Below are 20,129 nucleotides of genomic sequence, written 5' to 3'. Positions count from 1 at the left end.
ATAACTGCAAAGCTGAGTGGCGCAACAATGTTCACATCACTTCACGCTGCCTCAGGGTTTTGGCAGATACCTCTACACCCCGAAAGCAGCAAGATGACCACCTTCCTAACTCCCTTCGGGAGATACTCCTTCAAGCGACTCCCATTCGGCATCACAAGTGCCCCGGAAATATTCCAACACAAAATGGCAGAAACTCTAAATGGTCTTCATGGTGTAGCTGTCTTTATGGACGATATTCTTGTTTATGGAAACACTCCAGAACAACACGACCAGTACCTCAGCAAGGTGCTGGAGAGGATCGAGTCAGCTGGATTTAAGTTGCACAACGACAAGCGTGTGTTCAGACAGGAACAGCTTCATTTCCTTGGCCAGGTGATGGACAAAGCAGGAGTGAAGCCCGATCCAGACAAAGTCAAGGCGATCAGAGAGTTGCCGTCACCACAGAACATGGCGGAGCTGAGACGTGTTCTAGGCATGTTCACATACCTGGGAAAATGTATCCCAAATCTGTCAACAGTGGGCCAACCACTGTATTAACTGTTGAGATCTGAAACTGCAAGGCCGTGGGACCACGCACAGCAGGAGGTGTTCCAGCGCATCAAAGACATCTTATCTACTTCTCCAGTTCTGAAATTCTACGATGTGAATCGACCTACTGTGGTGTCGGCTGACGCTAGCAGCTATGGCATTGTATTAATGCCCTATATACCATAAATAATGACTAAAACATTTAAATATAACATTGAGATAAAACAATGAATGAACAATGACAATAAAAAGAATGAGATTAATATAAAACAGAGTAGTAAGATCCAATAAAAATAAAAAAGAGTTAAATGAGTCAGTTAAAAGCCATATATATGCTGCTGCACCTTTGGGCAGTGCGCGTTGCCAGGGTTACGTCACTGCCGTGCTGTAGAATAGAATAGAATAGAATAGAATAGAATAGAATAGAATAGAATAGAAAACTTTATTGATCTCCCAGAGGAGAAATTCAATCGTGCAGCAGCCAAACACACACGCTTAACGGTTTATACAAAAAAATTAAAATAGAAATAACCAATAAATAGCTAAATAATTAAAAAAAGAGCAATATAAAATGTACAAAATTGAGCAATGTACAAGAGAAAAAATAGTAAACACAAAAAAAATGGATAATATTTACATGTGCAAAAATACTTGAGGTATTTAGCGGGCAGAGGTTATTGCACTTTCAAAGAGACAGGTTATTGCACTCGGGTGGCTACAGTTGGTTATTATAAAGTCTGATGGCTGTGGGGATGAAGGACCTGCGGTAGCGTTCCTTCTTGCAGCGGGTGGAGCAGTCTTTGGCTGAAGGAGCTGCTGAGGGCTCCCCCGGGGGGTGAGAGGGTTGATCATGATAGAGTTCAGCTTGACCAGCATCCTCCTCTCACCCACCTCCTCAGCGGAGTCCAGAGCACAACCAAGAACCGAGCCAGCCCTCCTGACCAGTCGGTTCAGTCTCTTCCTGTCTCTCTCCGAGCTCCCGCAGCTCCAGCAGACCACTGCATAGAATATGGCAGACGCTACCACAGATAGCAGACGCTACCACAGAGTCATAGAAAGTCCTTAAGAGCTCCTTGCACACACCGAAGGACCTCAGTCTCCTCAGCAGGTGGAGTCGACTCTGGCCCTTCTTGTACAGGGCGTCGGTGTTGTGTGACCAGTCCAGTTTGTTATTGAGGTGAACACCCAGGTACTTGTACTCCCCACCGTCTCAATGTCCAGCCCCTGGATGTTCACCGGCGCAAGAGGCAGAGGGTTCCTGCCGAAGTCGATCACCACCTCCTTCGTCTTGCTGGTGTTGATTCGCAGATGGTTCCGTTCGCACCATGAGACGAAGTCGGCGATGACCCCCCTGTACTCCAGATCGTCCACCCTGGACACGCGTCCCACGATGGCGGAGTCATCTGAGAACTTCTGGAGATGGCAGGAGTCTGTGTTGTAGTGGAAATCCGAAGTGTAAAGTGTGAAGAGGAATGGAGCGAGCACTGTACCCTGTACCCCGTGCTGCAGACCACCACATCAGACACACAGTTGCGGAGCCTCACGTACTGTGGCCTGTTGGTGAGGTAGTCGATGGTCCATGCAGCCAGGTGACAGTCCACTCCTGCTTCCTCCAGCCTCCCCCTGAGCAGTGATGGCTGGATGGTGTTAAAAGCACTGGAGAAGTCAAAGAACATGACTCTCACAGTGCTGCCGGCGCTCTCCAGATGCGCGAGTGACCTGTGCATCAGGTAGATGACAGCATCATCCACACCGATGCCAGGCCGGTACGCGAACTGCAGGGGGTCCATCACATCAACCACCTGCTGTCTCAGGTGGCCGAGTAGAATCCTCTCCATGGTCTTCATCAGGTGAGAGGTTAAGGCTACTGGTCTGAAGTGGTTGGGCTCCCTGGGTTGTTTGGTCTTTGGAACCGGAACCACACAGGAGGTCTTCCACAGGAGTGGAACTCTCTCCAGACTGAGGCTCAGGTTGAAGATGTGCAGGAGCACAGCATAGAGCTGGTCTGCACAGTCCCTCAGCAGCCTGGAGGTGATGCCATCAGGACCAGCAGCCTTCCTCGCCTTGGTCCTCCTCAGCTCCCGCCTCACCTGGTCAGCTGTGATGAGGCTGGTGGGGGGGGGGGGGGGGGGGTGTCGGTTGACTCCTGATGAATGGGACCGGGGGAGGGGGGTGTAGGTTGCTCAGGAGGTGAGGGGGAGGTGTGACGATGACGAGGTACTGCAGGGAGAGGCAGGGGGGTGGGAACCAACGGATGAGCGTTGGTGTGAAGAAGGAGAGGAGGAGGGGGGGAGGGACATGTCGTTGTCGAATCTGTTAAAGAACAGATTCAGCTCATTCTCCCAGACATGGTCCCCAGACACAGACCCCTCCCTGCTGCCCCCGGAGAGGCCCGAGATGGTTTTAAGGCCTCTCCAGACCTCCCTGGCGTTGCTCCCGCTGAGTCGCTCCTCCAGCTTCTTCCTGTAGCAGTCCTTGCCTCTCCTGATTCCTCTCCTCAACTCCCTCTGAACCCTCCTCAGTTCATCCTTGTCCTCGGACTTGAAGATCCTCTCTTCTCGTTAAGCAAGGTCTTCAGTTCCGGGGTCACCCAGGGTTTCTTGTTGGAGAAACACCGTACCTTCTTGGTTGGAACAGTGTTCTCCACACAGAAGTTGATATAGTCCGTGATGCAGGTTGTTAGGCTGTCAATGTCCTCCCTGTGGGGCTCGCACAAGACATCCCAGTCTGTGGTGTTGAAGCAGTCCCTCAGAGCCATACTGGTCTCCTCAGACCAGCACTTCACATACTTAACAGTGGGAGGTTGTTTATTCACCATAGGTAAGTATGCAGGGGACAGATAAACCAGGTTGTGATCTGAGCGCCCCACTGGGGGGAGGGGTGAAGAGGTGTATGCGTCTTTGGTATTCACATACATTAAGTCCAGTGTTCTATTGTCTCTGGTGTGGCAATTTACATACTGTGTGAAGGTGGGAAGAGTGGAGGACAGCGAGGCGTGGTTGAAGTCACCCGAGATGAGGAGTAGGGACTGGGGGTGCGCTGTCTGAAGTTTGGATACTACAGAGTGCAGGGATTCAAAGGCTGCAGCAGCGTCGGCCGACGGGGGGATGTACACTGTAATCGCGATGACGTGCGAGAACTCCCTCGGGAGGTAGTACGGCCGAATGCTAACAGCTAGCAGCTCCAAGTCCTTACTGCAGTACCGTTCCTTCACTGTGATGTGTCCCGGGTTGCACCATTTGTCGTTCACAAACATTGCACAAACAGATCCAACGGGTGACGTAACTGTTATAACGGTTAACGGTTTATTACCGGCTACCTGTTGTTTTTTACACCTGCCTATCGAAGTTCTGAGTAAACTATCGGATCGTACAACTTGTGTGGAGTTATTGAAAACCATTACACTCTCCTCAGTGTTTCCTGACAAACGAGCTCCATTAGGAACTCTCCCAAACATTTATTCAATGTTAAGATCGTGTAAGCCACATTCTTTTTCATGTCCTTGATCGTCAGGGAATCTGCTTTATTTGCCACATGCCAGTTCAGTTTAAGTAAACCTGTTACTGTAATTAAGGAATGGTATGAAAAGTGTCAAGGGGGGTTATGGAGTAGGCTCCTTTGGCCAGAACAACCTTGTGTTTAATCATGCTCTTGGAGATACATTTGCCAGCTGGAGCGGGCATCGCAAGTACACGGCATGTCGGATGAAAGACAGTATTTATCCACCCCCTTCATCAGGAAAATCAACAGTGTCAGCAGAGCTCAACATAAGTCAGTTGAAAGGAGGTGAATAAAAATGTCTTCCCTCGGCAGACCCAGTTGATATGTATTGAACGGTGACGTGCCAAAGCCTAAAATAACCCCTGCTTGCTGGGCTGCTGTTTCTCCGTCTCTGCCAGCTTGTGTCTCTCTGATGAGGAGAACATTTCAGCAACTGCTGTTTGTTTACTGTACTTTTTAAATGTAGTAGCTGTGAATCAAAGTTAGCCTGAGTCACTAATGTCAAACCGACTCATTTACTGGATTTGAGTGGTGGGGTGTAGATTCATACTGTACATCACGTGAGTGTTTGTTTACGATTGACCAGGTCGGTATTTTAGGCAGAATGTCAACGCTAGATAAGGTGAATCCACAGATCTCTGACTCTGCACGTTCTTGGTCTCGATGAGACCTTTTCATTCATTAGATTTCTTCGCTCTCATTACGTACTTCTGTGGGTTATCGTCAGCTAGCTGCCTGTTGATAATGAGCTGAAGATGTACAAGTTGTTGACAGTTATGACAATGTTTGGATGCATTAAAGCATCTAAAAGAACATCTTGACTGCTGTATAATTCAGACTGAACTTGTCTGTGTACTGTATGTGTGTTCTTACTGTATTTATTGTCTAGTTTTATTCCCGTCACCGCAGCAATGGGAAATCTGAAAACAGGAACGCTGTTCCGTCGGACTTTGGTTGATCTCCTCAGATTTTTCGCACAGCCTTCGGTCTCCATTTAGTGTACATGTGACATGTACTGTACTTTGTGTCAACTCTCCGTTTTACTAAAATGTGTAATGAAAGATTATACAGTATGCGTGTGTGTGTGTGTGTGTATGTATGTAGGTATATGTGTAGGTATGTGTATGTGTAAGTATGTGCTTATATATATAATGTATGGAATGATATTTAGTAATGACATGTGGAATACAGTATGCAGTTATTTTGTTTATACTCGCGCAACTTCTCAGATGAATTTATTTATGTATTTTGTTTCATTCTCTAAATCCTAAATACACTAGTTTATAAAAGCTAACATTTTTTTTTTCCCCCTTTCTTTTTCTTGTGAAAAGGGTAGGCATCATAAGCTTAGGCTCCAGTCTACACCTTTTGGTCCCTGGTTTTTAGTTCAAATTAAAAAATTATATATTTTTTTTTGTATTACATTGACGATTTACACCTGTACTTTGGATTATTTGTGTTGTGGAAATTGAAGGACCAATAAACTAAACTTAACTAAATGATGATACCAATGAAAGCAGGGACGAACACCTAAGACATGCAATTTAAACCCTTAAAGCAGCACTATGTAACTTTTCCACCGTAATATCATATTTCCAGAGTCATTGTGATGGTACATCAACTTCCAACAGGTTTAATGAACCTCTGTCATGGTCTGAGGGGTCTGTATCGCCTTCACTGGCACTATGTAACTTTGAGGAGCATGGTAGGAACCCTGCCACACTAAAAAACTACAAATCGTTATGACTTTGACTGCTTTACGGCATACGTCACTTCTCCCTCCTTCCCGATTCGTAGTCCAGACCAAAGCTGGGCGGGGCGTGGAGCGCAGAGCTCAGCAGAAGCTGGAATCATGGCCGAAGCAGGGAAAAAAACAAAGGAAATAAAAGTTTTATCGGAGGAGGCGAAAAAAGAAAGCGGGAGAGTAACAAGCTAAATGCCCGGACAAAAAAAATAAAAAAAATGCCCGGACATCGTTACTTTCCGTTATTCTGTAACCATGGTAACCCGTTGCTGTATTGTGGCTGCAGCAGCTCCACATAACAGACGTGGGGAAAAGATCGCTAATGGTTTAACTTTTCACCGCTTTCCTGCTCGGAGGCAGAACCACGGAGGCCAAGTATCTGACATAACAGAGTAAAAGAGTGAAAGAGTCGTCGGCTCGCTTGGATCGCGGCTGTAACGACCAAACATAAACTTCCACAGTATCCCACAAACACTCACACAGACCGGGGTCGGATCATTCATACGGGTTTTATTCCCCACTTCGCGAGCTAAACGCAGTTGCTGGCCAGCTTTGCGGTGCGATTAACCCCAATCTTCAGATAAAACTAGTTTGTTGAGGAAAAGATACTCTATTTGTAGCTGCAGAGGAAAAAAATAATCTCACGAGGAAAACAAGAATATTGCTCATCATGCCTCGGAGCCTCTTCCGCATAATATAGCGGTCAAAAAAAAGAAAAGAAAGAAGTAAGAGTAATACAAAACATGTACTGTATGTTGTACTATTACACTAATTTATTGAACCACATGGCGAGTCAAACATTTACCAAAGCAGCTGCCAAACACTCCTAAACAAGGTAGCCGGAGACGTGGGTTGTGCAGAACTGCGGCAGTAAATCCTCATCGGAGCTCCACTCTTTAGTAGGGATTTCCTATGGATCAAACCGTTAATAATCATTATTTTCTCCATATACTGCTCCCTGGCTTCCTTGTTTAAGGTATCCCGGTAAATTCCAGTTCCTTTCCAGCAGTTTAACATCTTTTTTTTTTCGTTCCGTCTTTGACGGAAGCTTTGAGATTGTGTGGGAATGACTCCTCAGGTTAAGGAGGAGACCTGAGCTCAGTGCAGGACCTCCCGGGGTTGGTAGAGGGAGTAATGCCCAGGACTGTAGCTTAGGTAGGAGCACTGGGTGATATAATGGGAAAAAATCGGGGATAAAAAATATTTAAATGAAATGAGATTGTGTGGGAATCATTGCATCATGCAATAATGTACACATTTGAATAATAAATGATAACTATAAAGAAGCTTCTAAGCCCGGAGACCCACTGGATGCTTAGCTAAGCTTCCTCTGCAGACAACCCGCAGCCAGTCGGTCTGCTAGCACAACAAAATGTATTCTCTTTTAAATGCGAATGCCGATGCTTTATTAAGTCTTTATTCACAGTTCAGCAGTTCAGACAGTGCTAAGTGCTACAATGCTAAAGTAATGGCAATTAAAGCTGCAAGCAGCGATGAACGGGCCCTCACACCCTTGTGCATGTTCAGGCTGCAGTGGAAGCTTGTATGACTTGATGTAGATTCTTCAGGTCTGGACATTTAGCGGATGACACCAGCCACGACTCTCTATATCAAACCTTTCAAAAGTTATGGAAGAAAGTAGGAACTATCAAATATGGACCAATCAGATGAAGGGGGGGCGCACTTTTTGGCGTCTATCGTCGCCACGGTAACGCTTTTGACTGAGAAAAGTAATGCTCATCGTTGCAGGATCGAGACGCACATTTTAATGTACAACACACCTGGGTGCACGTTACGGTTCGAAGAAATTGCATAAATTGCGCCAAAATGACACGATTAATTCAAAATGGCCGACTTCCTGTTTGGTTTCAGCCATGGCGCCAAAAGACTTTTCTTTAAGTTGTGACATGATACAGGTGTGTACCGATTTTCGTGCATGTACGTCAAACCGTATTGTGGGGCTTGAGGCACAAAGTTTTCTAGGGGGCGCTGTTGAGCCATTAGGCCACGCCCATTAATGTAAACCATTAAATATCAAATTTTTGGGGGGGGCAAAAAGGCCCTCATTTCGTTGGAAGAAGGAAAACAAAAAAAAACCCGAGAAAAACTAGAAAAATTCATACAGATACAATAGGGCCTTCGCACTGTCAGTGCTCGGGCCCTAATAAGTACAGTAGGAAAAATTGTGACTGGCACGTATTTCACTGCTTTTCTGACTGCATCCTGATTCGCTAACCATTAAATATCAAATTTTTCGCCAGGCCTGGCTTGCGTGCAAAATTTGCTGACTTTTAGGGGGAAAAAAAGGCCCTCCTTTCGTCGGAAAAATAAAAAATAAAAAATTTAAAAAAAATTTAAAATGTAAGTGCTCGAGCCCTAATTAGTTGTTGACTGCAACTGCACCCCTAATTAAACAAACATGTGTAGCTATGGAGACCAACACTGTGTTTCAAGATCTTATCTGCTGCAAAAATGGGCATTTTAACATCGGGATCAATGGAGATTGAGTTGCTCTCGGAGCCGGCCCCTAGTGGTCAGTCAAGGAATTGCAATTCAATTCACTTCGCTCACTTCCACACTAGTAAGTTGCCTGTAACCCTTCGTTTCAGGCATCTCAAGCACTTTTCTCTCACTCTTTTATGCTCCTCTTTTACCTCTCTGCATGGTTCAGTCCATCACAGCCAGGTCTTTTCAAGGAGTGACAGATACTCATTGCAAAATCTTAACAAGAATATTTGTTTTATTTCTAGTTAAAATGTCTCATTTTAGTCAAAAAAAAATCTCATTACACTTAAAACAAGACTCATCACTGGAAAAAACAACAATTTTGAGTTTTTGCAGTGCTCGTCTGTCGCTCAGCAAGCTCACTGGGTTTTCTTAAATTCCACCTCCTCCAGCTTCCACCTGAACATCTGGACATCTGGACTGATTAGACTGGAGTCCAGGGGCCAAACTCTTCCCTCTTTACTCATTAAGAAATCATTTGAAGTCTTCATTGCTTGAATCGACTGATTGAAATGAGACTGAGTCGAGGAAGAAAATGTACTTTTAATTTGGATTAGCAGCATATGAATTGAGAGTGATGAGAAATGCTACATGAGACACATAAGTTGATCTATAAAAGGAACAGAAACAGCCTCCAAACACAGGTATAGGATGTAGACACTCAGGAACATTAGTGTGAAAACCCTGTCTTATGTTTCAGTGTCTTCGACTGATATAAGTGGTTTGATCATCATTTGTGGTAGAAAATGAGAGAAACTAAAAACAGCTACCGTTACCGCTGTGATGTCACGGCTGACGGCTGCGTGCTTTAAAATAGATTTTGCAGACGTTCGTCATCGGAAATGAGTCACAGTTTCTTCATAACCTGAGGATTTGGTTTGTTTGCTTCGTGGATACGGACAGAAAAAAAAAAATTCTCTCTGAGGATAAGAGTAACAAACAATTAAGAGCAAAAAAACATGGCTGATTGAAAACATCAACATATTTAAGTAATGCCTTTGCAAATATGAAAAATTGTTGATCATAATGCCGGTAATTAAAGACATATTAAAGGAATCACATGAAGACATGTTACAGGGTGTAACACAACTGAGCTCTATCTTCTCTTGCATTTAAACTTATGTCACAAAACATTTTTTAAACTAGACCCTGTTTGCTATAGTAAGCTTTTTAAAACATCATGGGCACAATAACCACGGAGATGCAACTCTCCTGGTAAGGATGTGGCGACATTAAACATGGTGACGTCTGTTATTTAAATCACAGCTCTGTTGAAGTTTGCAGCAATAGCAGCGTCACAACGGCTCTACAGTTGAAATGTAATCATAAATAAGCTAAAAAAACAACATTAAAGGGTCATCAAATGCCCATTTACCGTAAGTTCATGTGATTCTTTAGGGTCTTAATGAAAAGTAACTAATATACTTTGGTTAAAGGTAGGAGTATTTTAATTTGTGTACTTGCCGATACCGAGTACTGATACGATACTTCTACCACAAAAATAACTAGGCTAAAAATGCAATGAAAAATGCAATGAATGGGAAGGTTTTATTTGCAACAGATAAATTCAATAAAAATAAACAAAATGAGTAGAATAACTATTTTAAACAAAAAATAATCTTTCTGTGTAAATAAAAAGTCTCCACACTGGCACTGTGTTCACATTTACACTGCAAAAACTCAAAATCTTAACAAGAATATTTAATACAAGAGTCAACACTGGAAAAAACAACAATTTTCACCTGTTTCAAGTACATTTTCACTTAAAATAAGTACAAAAATCTGCCAGTGGAACAAGATTTTTTTGCTTATTTCAAGTGAAAATTTATTTGAAACAGGTGAAAATTGTCAAATAAGTTATTTTTCTGGTAATGACTCTTGTTTGAAGTGGAATGAGATTTTTTGACTAAAAATGAGACATTTTAACTAGAAATAAGACAAATATTCCTGGTAAGAGTTTGAGTTTTTGCAGTGTAAGAAAATATCAAACATATGAGATATCAATGAAACATCATATCGCGGTTCGAGTGTGTCGAGAAGACGGTGAAATCCTTCGTCTTCTCCAGCTGACAGTAGCTGGTTAGAGCCTCTGTTATTTTAACGGCCCGTGGGTAGTCTCTTTCCATTGTCTGTCTCTTTTGCAGAACCTGAGCTAATGTTGGCTGTTGTGGTCTTGCAGTAGCATTAGCAAACTCTATGCACTGCAAAAACTCAAAATCTTAACAAGAATATTTATCTTATTTCTAGTTAAAATGTCTCATTTTTAGTCAAAAAATCTCATTACACTTAAACCAAGACACATCACTGGAAAAAACAACAATTTTCACCTGTTACAAGTAGATTTTCACTTGAAATAAGTAGAAAAATCTGCCAGTGGAACAAGATTTTTTTGCTTGTAATGAGAAGATAAATCTTGTCCCACTGGCAGATTTTTCTACTTATTTCAAGTGAAAATTTACTTGAAACAGGTGAAAATTGTCAAATAAGTTATTTTTCTGGTAATGAGTCTTGTTTTAAGTGTAATGATATTTTTTGACTAAAAATGAGACATTTTAACTAGAAATAAGACAAATATTCCTGGTAAGATTTTGAGTTTTTGCAGTGTACTCAGCTTTATGATGCATCTTGAGATGTTTTATCAAGTTGCTGGTATTAAACGACGTATTCTCCTTTCCTCCTCTTGACACCTTAGCAGCACGAAGCATACAGTCTGCCTTGCTGCGGGATGAACATGATTTTAGATGTTTTCCAGTTGCTCAAACTGAAAGTTTACGCTGCCACTCAGTCTTTCTGACACTCAGTCTTTCTGACACTCAGTCTTTTTGACACTCAGTCTTTCTGACACTCAGTCTTTCTGACACTCAGTCTTTCTGACACTCAGTCTTTCTGACACTCAGTCTTTCTTACACTCAGTGGGCGTAACCGGCTGTGAAGTCACATCTGTGACGTCATGCTCATTCCCTCTATATTTAAACCTGGTTAGTGTTTTTGGTTGTTTGTTGCATTGCTGCATTTATAGATTATGTCATATGATCCACAGAGTCCCAGTAAAAGCCTCAAACGGAACATGTGCATGCACTTCAACGAATCCATGGGGACCTGAGGTTTCGTTAAAACATCTGACATACAAGATGGCAGCGTTTATGTGGAAATATGATGTCACTCACATTTGACAGCTGTTGAAAACAGCTGTGATTCAAAATGTATTGTTGAGGAAGCGTCAAAGCCTCTTAAAACAAAGGTGCACTCTGATAAGACGGCGGTGTTTCCTGACGGCCAGGAAACTGCAGGATAAAGAGAGTCAAGCCCATGAAGGGAATGTTTGAAAGTGAAATGTTCTCTTGATGTTCCCCTGCAGGTTCTCCGTGGTACCAGCACTTCACCCGGACTGGATGCTCATGCTGTTCTTCGCTCACACACATCTGACTGTGACGGTGACTCTGGGCCTGCTGCTCATTCCAAAGGTAAAGCTCTGCTTTCTTGGAAACTGGACCTAAAAAGCAGCACAGACCCTAGTTTAAAGTTTTTATGCTTTTACCACCATAACCGGTCAGCTCCGGGGGGCATTACAGTTTATAAACAGTGTTTGCTGTGATGCTGAATAGAGGGGTCTGCATTGACGTCACTTCCCCATTAATATTTGGTACAGTTACCAAGAACCAGTGGTCCATGGACATTAATATTTGGTACAGTTACCCCAAGAACCAGTGGTCCATGGACATTAATATTTGGTACAGTTACCCCAAGAACCAGTGGTCCATGGACATTAATATTTGGTACAGTTACCAAGAACCAGTGGTCCATGGACATTAATATTTGGTACAGTTACCAAGAACCAGTGGTCCATGGACATTAATATTTGGTACAATTACCCCAAGAACCAGTGGTCCATGGACATTAATATTTGGTACAGTTACCCCAAGAACCAGTGGTCCATGGACATTAATATTTGGTACAGTTACCAAGAACCAGTGGTCCATGGACATTAATATTTGGTACAGTTACCAAGAACCAGTGGTCCATGGACATTAATATTTGGCCATGAATTATTGCCGGAAGGTGCTTGTTACAGCATGTAACTGCTATTATTGTTATTGCACGTGATTGGTTGGTTTCTCTGAGACTCTATTAATCAGAGCAACAGCTTGGGGGAAGAAACTGTCCTCCTCCTTTACGGCTGCCTGGGGGGCGGGGCTTATGAGTACGAGTACGTTCAGTATCCGCGTCCTGCTCTTGACCAGGTTTACTCGTCTTCGTGTGGACGTGGCCTCAGTTAATAAAACCATGCAAAATTAAAACCAATCCCACATATATATAGAAAAACCAGCACCATTAATTAGGACATTTACATAGCATGAACCAAACCAAACAAGAGGAATCTACCCCCTAAACAGCTGTAAAGATGCACAAACAGGGTGTTTTTGTACTATATTTCATTAAGACCTCAGGAAATTACGGAAGAGTATTAGGGCCAGGTAGGAGAAAAATAAAAATAATATTTTAGAGGAGGAAGATTTTTTTTTCAATATGCACTTTGAGAAAAAAGTCGAAATGTCTAGAAAAAAGTTGAAATGTCGAGATTAATTTTGAAGCACAATTTCGAGAAAAAAGTTAAAATGTTGAGAAAAAAGTCAAAATTTCGTGAATAAAGTTGAAATGTTGAGAAAGAAGTACGAAATCTCGACTTTATTCTTGAAATTGTATTTCAACATTAATCTCATTTCAACTTTTTTCTCGAAGTGCATAATCAAAAAAAATCTTAAATCCCTCTCAAATATTTTTTCTCCTGCATGGCCCTAATTAGACCCTCCAGAAAAACGTGGGCTAAAATCCTTGATTCCGCAGGCTAAAATCCTTGATTCCGCAGGCTAAAATCCTTGATTTTGCGGGCTAAAATCATTGATTATGCGATTAAATGTGGGGGTTTTTTATGTGCTTTTATGCGGTGAAATTGCGGAATATGTGGGAACTCGTGGAATATGCGGAAAGTTGCAAAATATGCGAAATATGCAGGAAGTTGCGGATTCGGCGCTGAGCTCTTCCCTCTTAAATTCAGCGGTCTGTCTCGTCTGAATCAAGGTCGTAAGAGAAAAAAAAGGAGAGCAGGTGGAGAGGAGAGGGGCGGGGGCGGCCCGGGGGCCGGCCGCCTCTCTCCCTCCAGCCCGCGGCTCAGTGCTCGGGTGATTGCCGGGCGCACCAGCGCGACGAGGGGGATGGGACAGAGCTCCGTCACCCCACGCGTCCGCCGCCAAGATCCCCCAAGTGGATGGGAGCTCCGCCTCCGCAGGCGCAGTGGTACGCGGTCAGCGCGGAGACCTGAGTCCACCGGCAGCCCGTCCCCCCGCGCAAGCGGGGGGACGGGCTGCCGGTGGACTCTCTTTTTCCTCTCACCCCCGCGGGTGAGAGCTGCTGTTTGGGGGGTGGCGGTTGCGAGGGGTGCGGAGGTCCCCGGGCGGGTCCCGCACGTTGCGACCGGGCGTCCCGACATGTCACTCACAACACTCCCCCCTTTTTCCAAACTTTATGCGAAAATGTCGGCGATGATGCAGTGAAATCAAGCGAGCCCCGCATAATTCGCATATTCAGCGCGGACATATGCAATATTAACCCCAGTAAAAGTGATTTTTCTGCACCAGACATTGAAATCCACGGAAGGTCTGTAAATCCACGGACAGCCGTGAAATCCGCGAAAAATTCCGCGATCACGGAATCGCGGATTCCTGGAGGGTCTACCTAATACTTTTCTGTAGGAAATTCTTTCACCTTTTGGGAAACAATAAAAGACACAAAACATCTACTTTGGATTTTTTTTTTTTTTGTTTGTTATTCTCTCAGCAACACTGTGAGGACAAGTTCAAGTGTGGGGGCATCAGACAGATCCACTGAAACGGCTGAGACACATCATGGCAAAGATTTCATTGCAGTAAATTAAGTGAATACAAAATAGTTTTTCAGCAAATACAAGTTTCACCCACAATAAATAAATAAAGGAAATAATCTAGTTCTCCTCCAAGAGGGTCATTGCCTGTCCGAAACACAGCATTACTTATTAGTTTGGTAATAAAAAGTTGATTTGTCAGCTTTGATAGAGAAAGGCTTATTATGAATCATTTTAAGTTCTTTGGGCATCAGCAGACTCATTTGCTATCATCGCCTTAAAGTCATTTAGAGGGAATAAGTGGTTATTGCTGCTCAGCTACGTACTCCCACGGGTGTGTTTGAGGCTGATGGAAATCATTTCATTCTGCTGCTGCGTGAGAGGTGTAACAACCATCAGCGCTCTCCGTTCTTAATTATTCACCTCAGAGTCCTCTGGAACAATTAAACACAACGGGGGGACCATCATTTACACCAGCTGTTTTTGAGCAGAAGAGAAACATTTGTATCTTTGGTCATCCTGGATGTGTCGTTCAAAAAAAGGATGAGATCAGCTGCAAACTCTTCCTGTTGTGATTTTGTGATGAAGCAACCTTACAGTACATCACCTATGGTTTCTGTATTTAGGAATCCAAACATGGAGGAGATTAGGGGCTGCAAGCACCAAACTGCATCATTTGGAGTTTGTTATACACAGTTTCCAAAGTTGCATGGGGATGAAATATTAATGAGCTGCAAGAGATTTTTGATCCACACTAATATAAAACAGCACTGCTGTGCCTGCAGCTACTGTTGGGGTGTTAATCAAGGCAATGCAAGTTTATTTGTATGGATCAATTCAATACAAGGTAATTCAAAGTGCTTTACATCAACATTAAAAGCGGCAAGACACAATTAAAGCTGCAAGCAGCGATGAGCGGCAGGCTGCAGTGGAAGCTTGTATGACTTGCATGTAGATTCTTCAGGTCTGGACATTTAGTGGATGAAACCACCCACGACTCCCTATATCAAACCATTCAAAAGTTATGGCAGAAAGTAGGAACTATCAGATATCCACCAATCAGAAGAAGGCGCTAATTCAGGCAATGAAGGTCAAGTACTCAATACCGAGTCCAATGACACCACCCACGAGTCTTTATCACAACCCGTTCCAAAGTTATGGCAGAAAGTAGGAACTATGAAATATGGACCAATCAGATGAAGGGTGGGCGCGCTTTTTTGCGTTTAGCGTTGGTAACGCTTTTGAAAGAGAAAAGTAATGCGTGTTGTCGCAGGATGGAGACCCACATTTTGATGTATAACACACCTGGGTGCACGTTACGGTTCGGGCCGTATTAACGGCCGAAGGAATGGCATAAATTGCGCCAAAATTACATGATTAATTGAAAATGGCCGACTTCCTGTTCGGTTTCGGCCATGGCGCCAAGAGACTTTTCTTTAAGTTGTGACATGATACAGGTGTGTACCGATTTTCGTGCATGTACGTCAAACCGTATCGTGGGGCTTGAGTCACAAAGTTTTCTAGGGGGCGCTGTTGAGCCATTAGGCCACGCCCATTAATGCAAACCATTAAATATCACATTTTTCCCCAGGCCTGGCTTGGTGCAAAATTTGGTGACTTTTGGGGCACGTTTAGGGGGAAAAAAGGCCCTCATTTCGTCAGAGAAAGAAAGAAAGAAAGAAAGAAAGAAAGAAAGAAAGAAAGAAAGAAAGAAAGAAAGAAAGAAAGAAAGAAAGAAAGAAAGAAAGAAAGAAAGAAAGAAAGAAAGAAAGAAAGAAAGAAAGAAAGAAAGAAAGAAAGGGATTATTCATAGCTACAATCAATAACATTTCAAAATGAAGGACAAAAATGTCAAAAAGTGTGAATTTTCATACCTTGCCGGTCCTTGTGCTTCTTCATATCTGCAGGACAGTCTTGTTTAACTCAGACGAGGCCTGAACATCAAATCCACTGCGTGTTTATACGGAAAAGTATTAGGGCCGTGCAGGAGAAAAGATATTTGAGAGGGGAAGATTTTTTTTTATTGTGCACTTCGAGAAAAAAGTCGAAATGTCGAGAAAAAAGTTGAAATGTCGAGATTAATGTTGAAATACAATTTAAAGAATAAAGTCAAAATTTCGTGAATAAAGTTGAAATTTTGCCTCAACATTTCTCAACATTTCAACTTTATTCACGGAATTTTGACTCTCTCAACATTTCCACTTTTTTCTCAAAATTTAAAAAAAAAAAAGTCGAAATGTCGAGATTAATTTTGAAATACAATTTCAAGAATAAAGTCGAGATTCCGCACTTTTTTCTCAACATTTCAACTTTATTCACGAAATTTTTATTTTTTTCCTCAACATTTCAACTTTTTTCTCGAAATTGTACAGTACTTCAACATTATTCTTGGCATTTCAACTTTTTTCTCAGCATTTCGACTTTTTTCATAATGAAAAAAAAATCTTCCTCTTCAAAAATATTATCTAAATTTTTCTCCTGCCTGGCCCTAATACTCTTCCGTATGTTTCCCATCTTCTACCATGCGAGCAAAAGTCTTTAACCTTCCTCTCCACATGTTTCAGTTCTTGTCTAAAGGCACCCAGGCCCGGGATGACATCGCCACCGAGGCCTACGAGGAGGAGCTGGACATGGGCAGATCTGGCTCGTACCTGAACAGCAGCATCACCTCAGCCTGGAGCGAGCACAGCCTGGACCCAGAGGACATACGGGTGAGCAGCGCCTTCAATCACTCCCAACATGCCGTCTGATTCACTGCTTTAGTCCAAATGTCCAAACTGTTTTCTTGCTGCGATATCACGGTTTCAATAGAGAGTGTGCCAGTCAGCGCTTCCGTGCTGGGTTGTTGTGTTTCTATTGTTTTAGGAAAGAAATGAATTTTTCTTAGTAGAGAAATGCAGACAAGTACAGAAGACTACTTTCGTAAAAAATTACCTGATGACATCACCTCTTAAAAATAACACCATTATATTCCTTTGTCATCTCTTCAGAATCTGTAACCAGGCTTGAAATGCAAAAATGGCTAATTAAATAGACAATTAAATAAAATGAAGGTGGCACATGAAATATCTTCAACTTTTTTCTGATTTAGGATTGCATGCCTCTTTAAACCTGATGTGTCCTTTTATAAAATAATGGGTGATTAAGCATGTATGAACTCCTCACGCAGGATGAGTTGAAGAAGCTGTATGCCCAGCTGGAGGTTTACAAGCGAAAGAAGATGCTCGCCAACAACCCTCACCTTCAGAAGAAGCGCAACTCGAAGAAAGGTCTGGGCCGCACCCTGATGAAGCGGATCACCGAGATCCCGGAGAGCATGCACATCCACCGCCAGTGCAGCCGTGACGACGGCAGCGAGCACGGCAGCAACCGCAGCACCCTGAGGAGAAACCCGTTTGAGCCGGGCCACCACGGTAGGACCAGAGCTCCTCCGCCTCGTCACGGTCGTTGTGTAGGAGCCGTGTGAACTCTTTCAGGGTCAATTTGTATTTTCCAATTATTTTGCCTAGGATCGGTTCTTTTCTTTCTTAAATTTTTTATTAAATCATTTTCTTTTTTTTTTTAAACTTTATTATGGTATTTTAGTTTTTACAGTAAAGCCTGAATTATGGTTCTGCGTTAAACCTACACCGTAGGGTACAGGGCTACGCGGGAGTCTCTCCGTAGCCTACGTCGTAGCCTGACCTGCACCTCCCAAGAAATGGAACTACGCGTCAAGGCGACGCAGACCCAACCCAGACCGAGAGGGCTGTGATTGGTTTGCTTGGTAGCAACGCATTTCAGGTTCTCTCTCGGTCGCCGTTGTTCACTGTGACCGGAAAAGCCGGAAGCGAAACAAAGAATCAACTAGAGACGACAAAAACAATAACATTGTTGTAATTCAGCCACATTGGAGGGTTTTCGAGCATGAATCGCCTTTTCTTTTCTCCGGAAAAGAAGGCAACCCCCTAGTGCTCTGGGGGGGTACTGCACTGCGGAGAAATGGAGTGACGGAGAAGTCCGAAGGGTTCACAACGGCGTCACGGCAACGGCGTAGGCTCTGCGTTTGTCAAGGTGTGGTTGTGTTGAGGACCCAAATGCAGGAGAGCAGGAGGCAGGAGTTCACCAAAAACTGGGTTTATTGAACCAAAACCAAAAGCGCTGCTGTGCAGGGTCAAAAAAAGGCTGAACAAAAAACAGGAATCCAAAACTAGACGAGGAGACATGGAGGGAACAAACAGTACGGACCAACAGGGAGCAGGGGAAAGACAAGACCAGATATACACAGGGGATAACGAGGCACAGGTGCAGACAATCAGGGCAGATGGAAACAGGAGGGACAGAACTGAAACTTAAAAACTGGGGGAAGTGTCAAACCCTGACAGTGTTGGTTTAACGCAAAACCATAATTCAGGCTTAACACAAATATAACACAGATGTACCTGCTGATGAACATATGAACACATAGGATATCAGGGTCAGCACAATACAGTTTGTCTTTTCTGTGTTCTTTTTTTGTTTTCCGGGTTACTTTTCCAAAGTAAAGGTTGACAGGAGGCTTCAATAGGGTCCCGAGTGTCATATCATCCTTAGTCCATATATTACTCTTGAGCAAATAGAGAATTTACCTTGATATCTGATAAATAGGTGACAAAGAAATAATAATAATGAGGTGCATGTTGTAGTAAATGTTAAAGGAAAGAAAGAAAATGTTCATAATATGTTAACATAAAAGGTCTTCTTTTACAACATTCATGTGCATCACCCATTTGTACCAATACTTGTCAAATTTATCTGCGCAGAGTCTGAGAGAAAATGTCAGCCTTTCCATGACAAACATCTCCTTTACAATTGTTATCCAATCTCTCTTTGTTGGTGGCTCTTTGTTTAGCCATTTCCTCGTTATTGTTTTCTTGGAAGCTACTAGTAATATTTTAAGGAGGTATTGTCTGAGGTATTTACATGTTCAGTTGGTATATTTCCCAGATATATTGTACAGAAATTATTAAAGCCAATTATGGAATGTATTTCCGATGTTATTTCCAATGAGATTGGATTGCCGGGCAATTCCAAAATATTTGAAAACGGTCAGCCATAGAGTTGTTGCATCGTCTCCAACATTGCCGTGAAAACCATTTTATCTTTAAATGACTAGACACCCTTTTCTCTCAGGAAGAACTCGAGACGACTCCATGAAAAACAACGTCATGGGTCTGCCGAAGTCGCTCAGCTACGACCACGTTTGTGACGACGAAGCAGAAACTGGAAGCCAAACCAGCTCAGTCATGGGAGACAAGATGACTCCTGTTGGAAACGGCACCGAGGTGTCGCTCTTGGGCTCTCTGATTGGCCGAAGACACGCCAGGAAGCAGCTGGGCCCTGCTGGAACCCCGCCCAAGCTGGAGCCGGCCGAGTCCACGGAGTCCGTTCCGCTCTTCTGGAAATCAGCCAGCGCTCACAATCTAACCCACGAGAAGAGGCCCGTGCACCTGAGGACCTCCATCATGCAGAAGTCTCTGAGCGTGATTGCGAGCGCCAAGGAGAAGATGCCAGGACTGGCCAACAAGACTCAAAGTGTGGAGGACGCCAGCAAGAAAGGCCAGAAGGGGCAGGAGGAGAGAATGCTATCAGAAGTGGACGAAACACCTGAACATTTCCCCAAGATGATCATCAGCCAGTCCGTTGAGTACTCCAAGAGTCCGATGAAGATGGGCATAATGAAACAGCAGGTACTCCCACACATAATTACACTGTCTGGAGAAAGTAGTCAAGAGAGATGACAAATAATTAAGTGTTATGTCCCTCAATTGTTAAGATACAGGACACTAATACCCAGCCAGTCTTTTGCTCCTTAATGGTTCCTTTCATATTTATCAGCCTGCTATAAACACTGTTCTTCAGATGCTTTTTAGAGTTTTAATCTAAATACACTAATTGGCATGAGTGTGTTTAAACAAAAGCTCTAAAAAGCCTGAAAAGGCAAGTGTATTTGTC

General features: G+C 43.3%; 1 protein-coding gene across 1 annotated transcript in view; it reads left to right on the top strand.

The window, feature by feature from the left end:
* LOC133453114 (metabotropic glycine receptor-like) overlaps positions 1-20,129 on the top strand; it is a 127,000-nt gene that overhangs the window by 99,852 nt on the left and 7,019 nt on the right. Inside the window, exons 10-13 of the mRNA XM_061732989.1 lie at positions 11,637-11,742; positions 16,721-16,867; positions 17,326-17,569; positions 19,308-19,864. Of these exons, the coding sequence (XP_061588973.1) occupies positions 11,637-11,742; positions 16,721-16,867; positions 17,326-17,569; positions 19,308-19,864 (1,054 nt within the window). The remainder of the gene's footprint in view (positions 1-11,636; positions 11,743-16,720; positions 16,868-17,325; positions 17,570-19,307; positions 19,865-20,129) is intronic.

This window comes from Cololabis saira, chromosome 10 (assembly GCF_033807715.1).
Source record: "Cololabis saira isolate AMF1-May2022 chromosome 10, fColSai1.1, whole genome shotgun sequence".
Lineage (NCBI taxonomy): Eukaryota > Metazoa > Chordata > Actinopteri > Beloniformes > Belonidae > Cololabis > Cololabis saira.
Note: the sequence above shows the minus strand (reverse complement) of the source record. Positions and strands in the feature narration are given on the sequence as shown.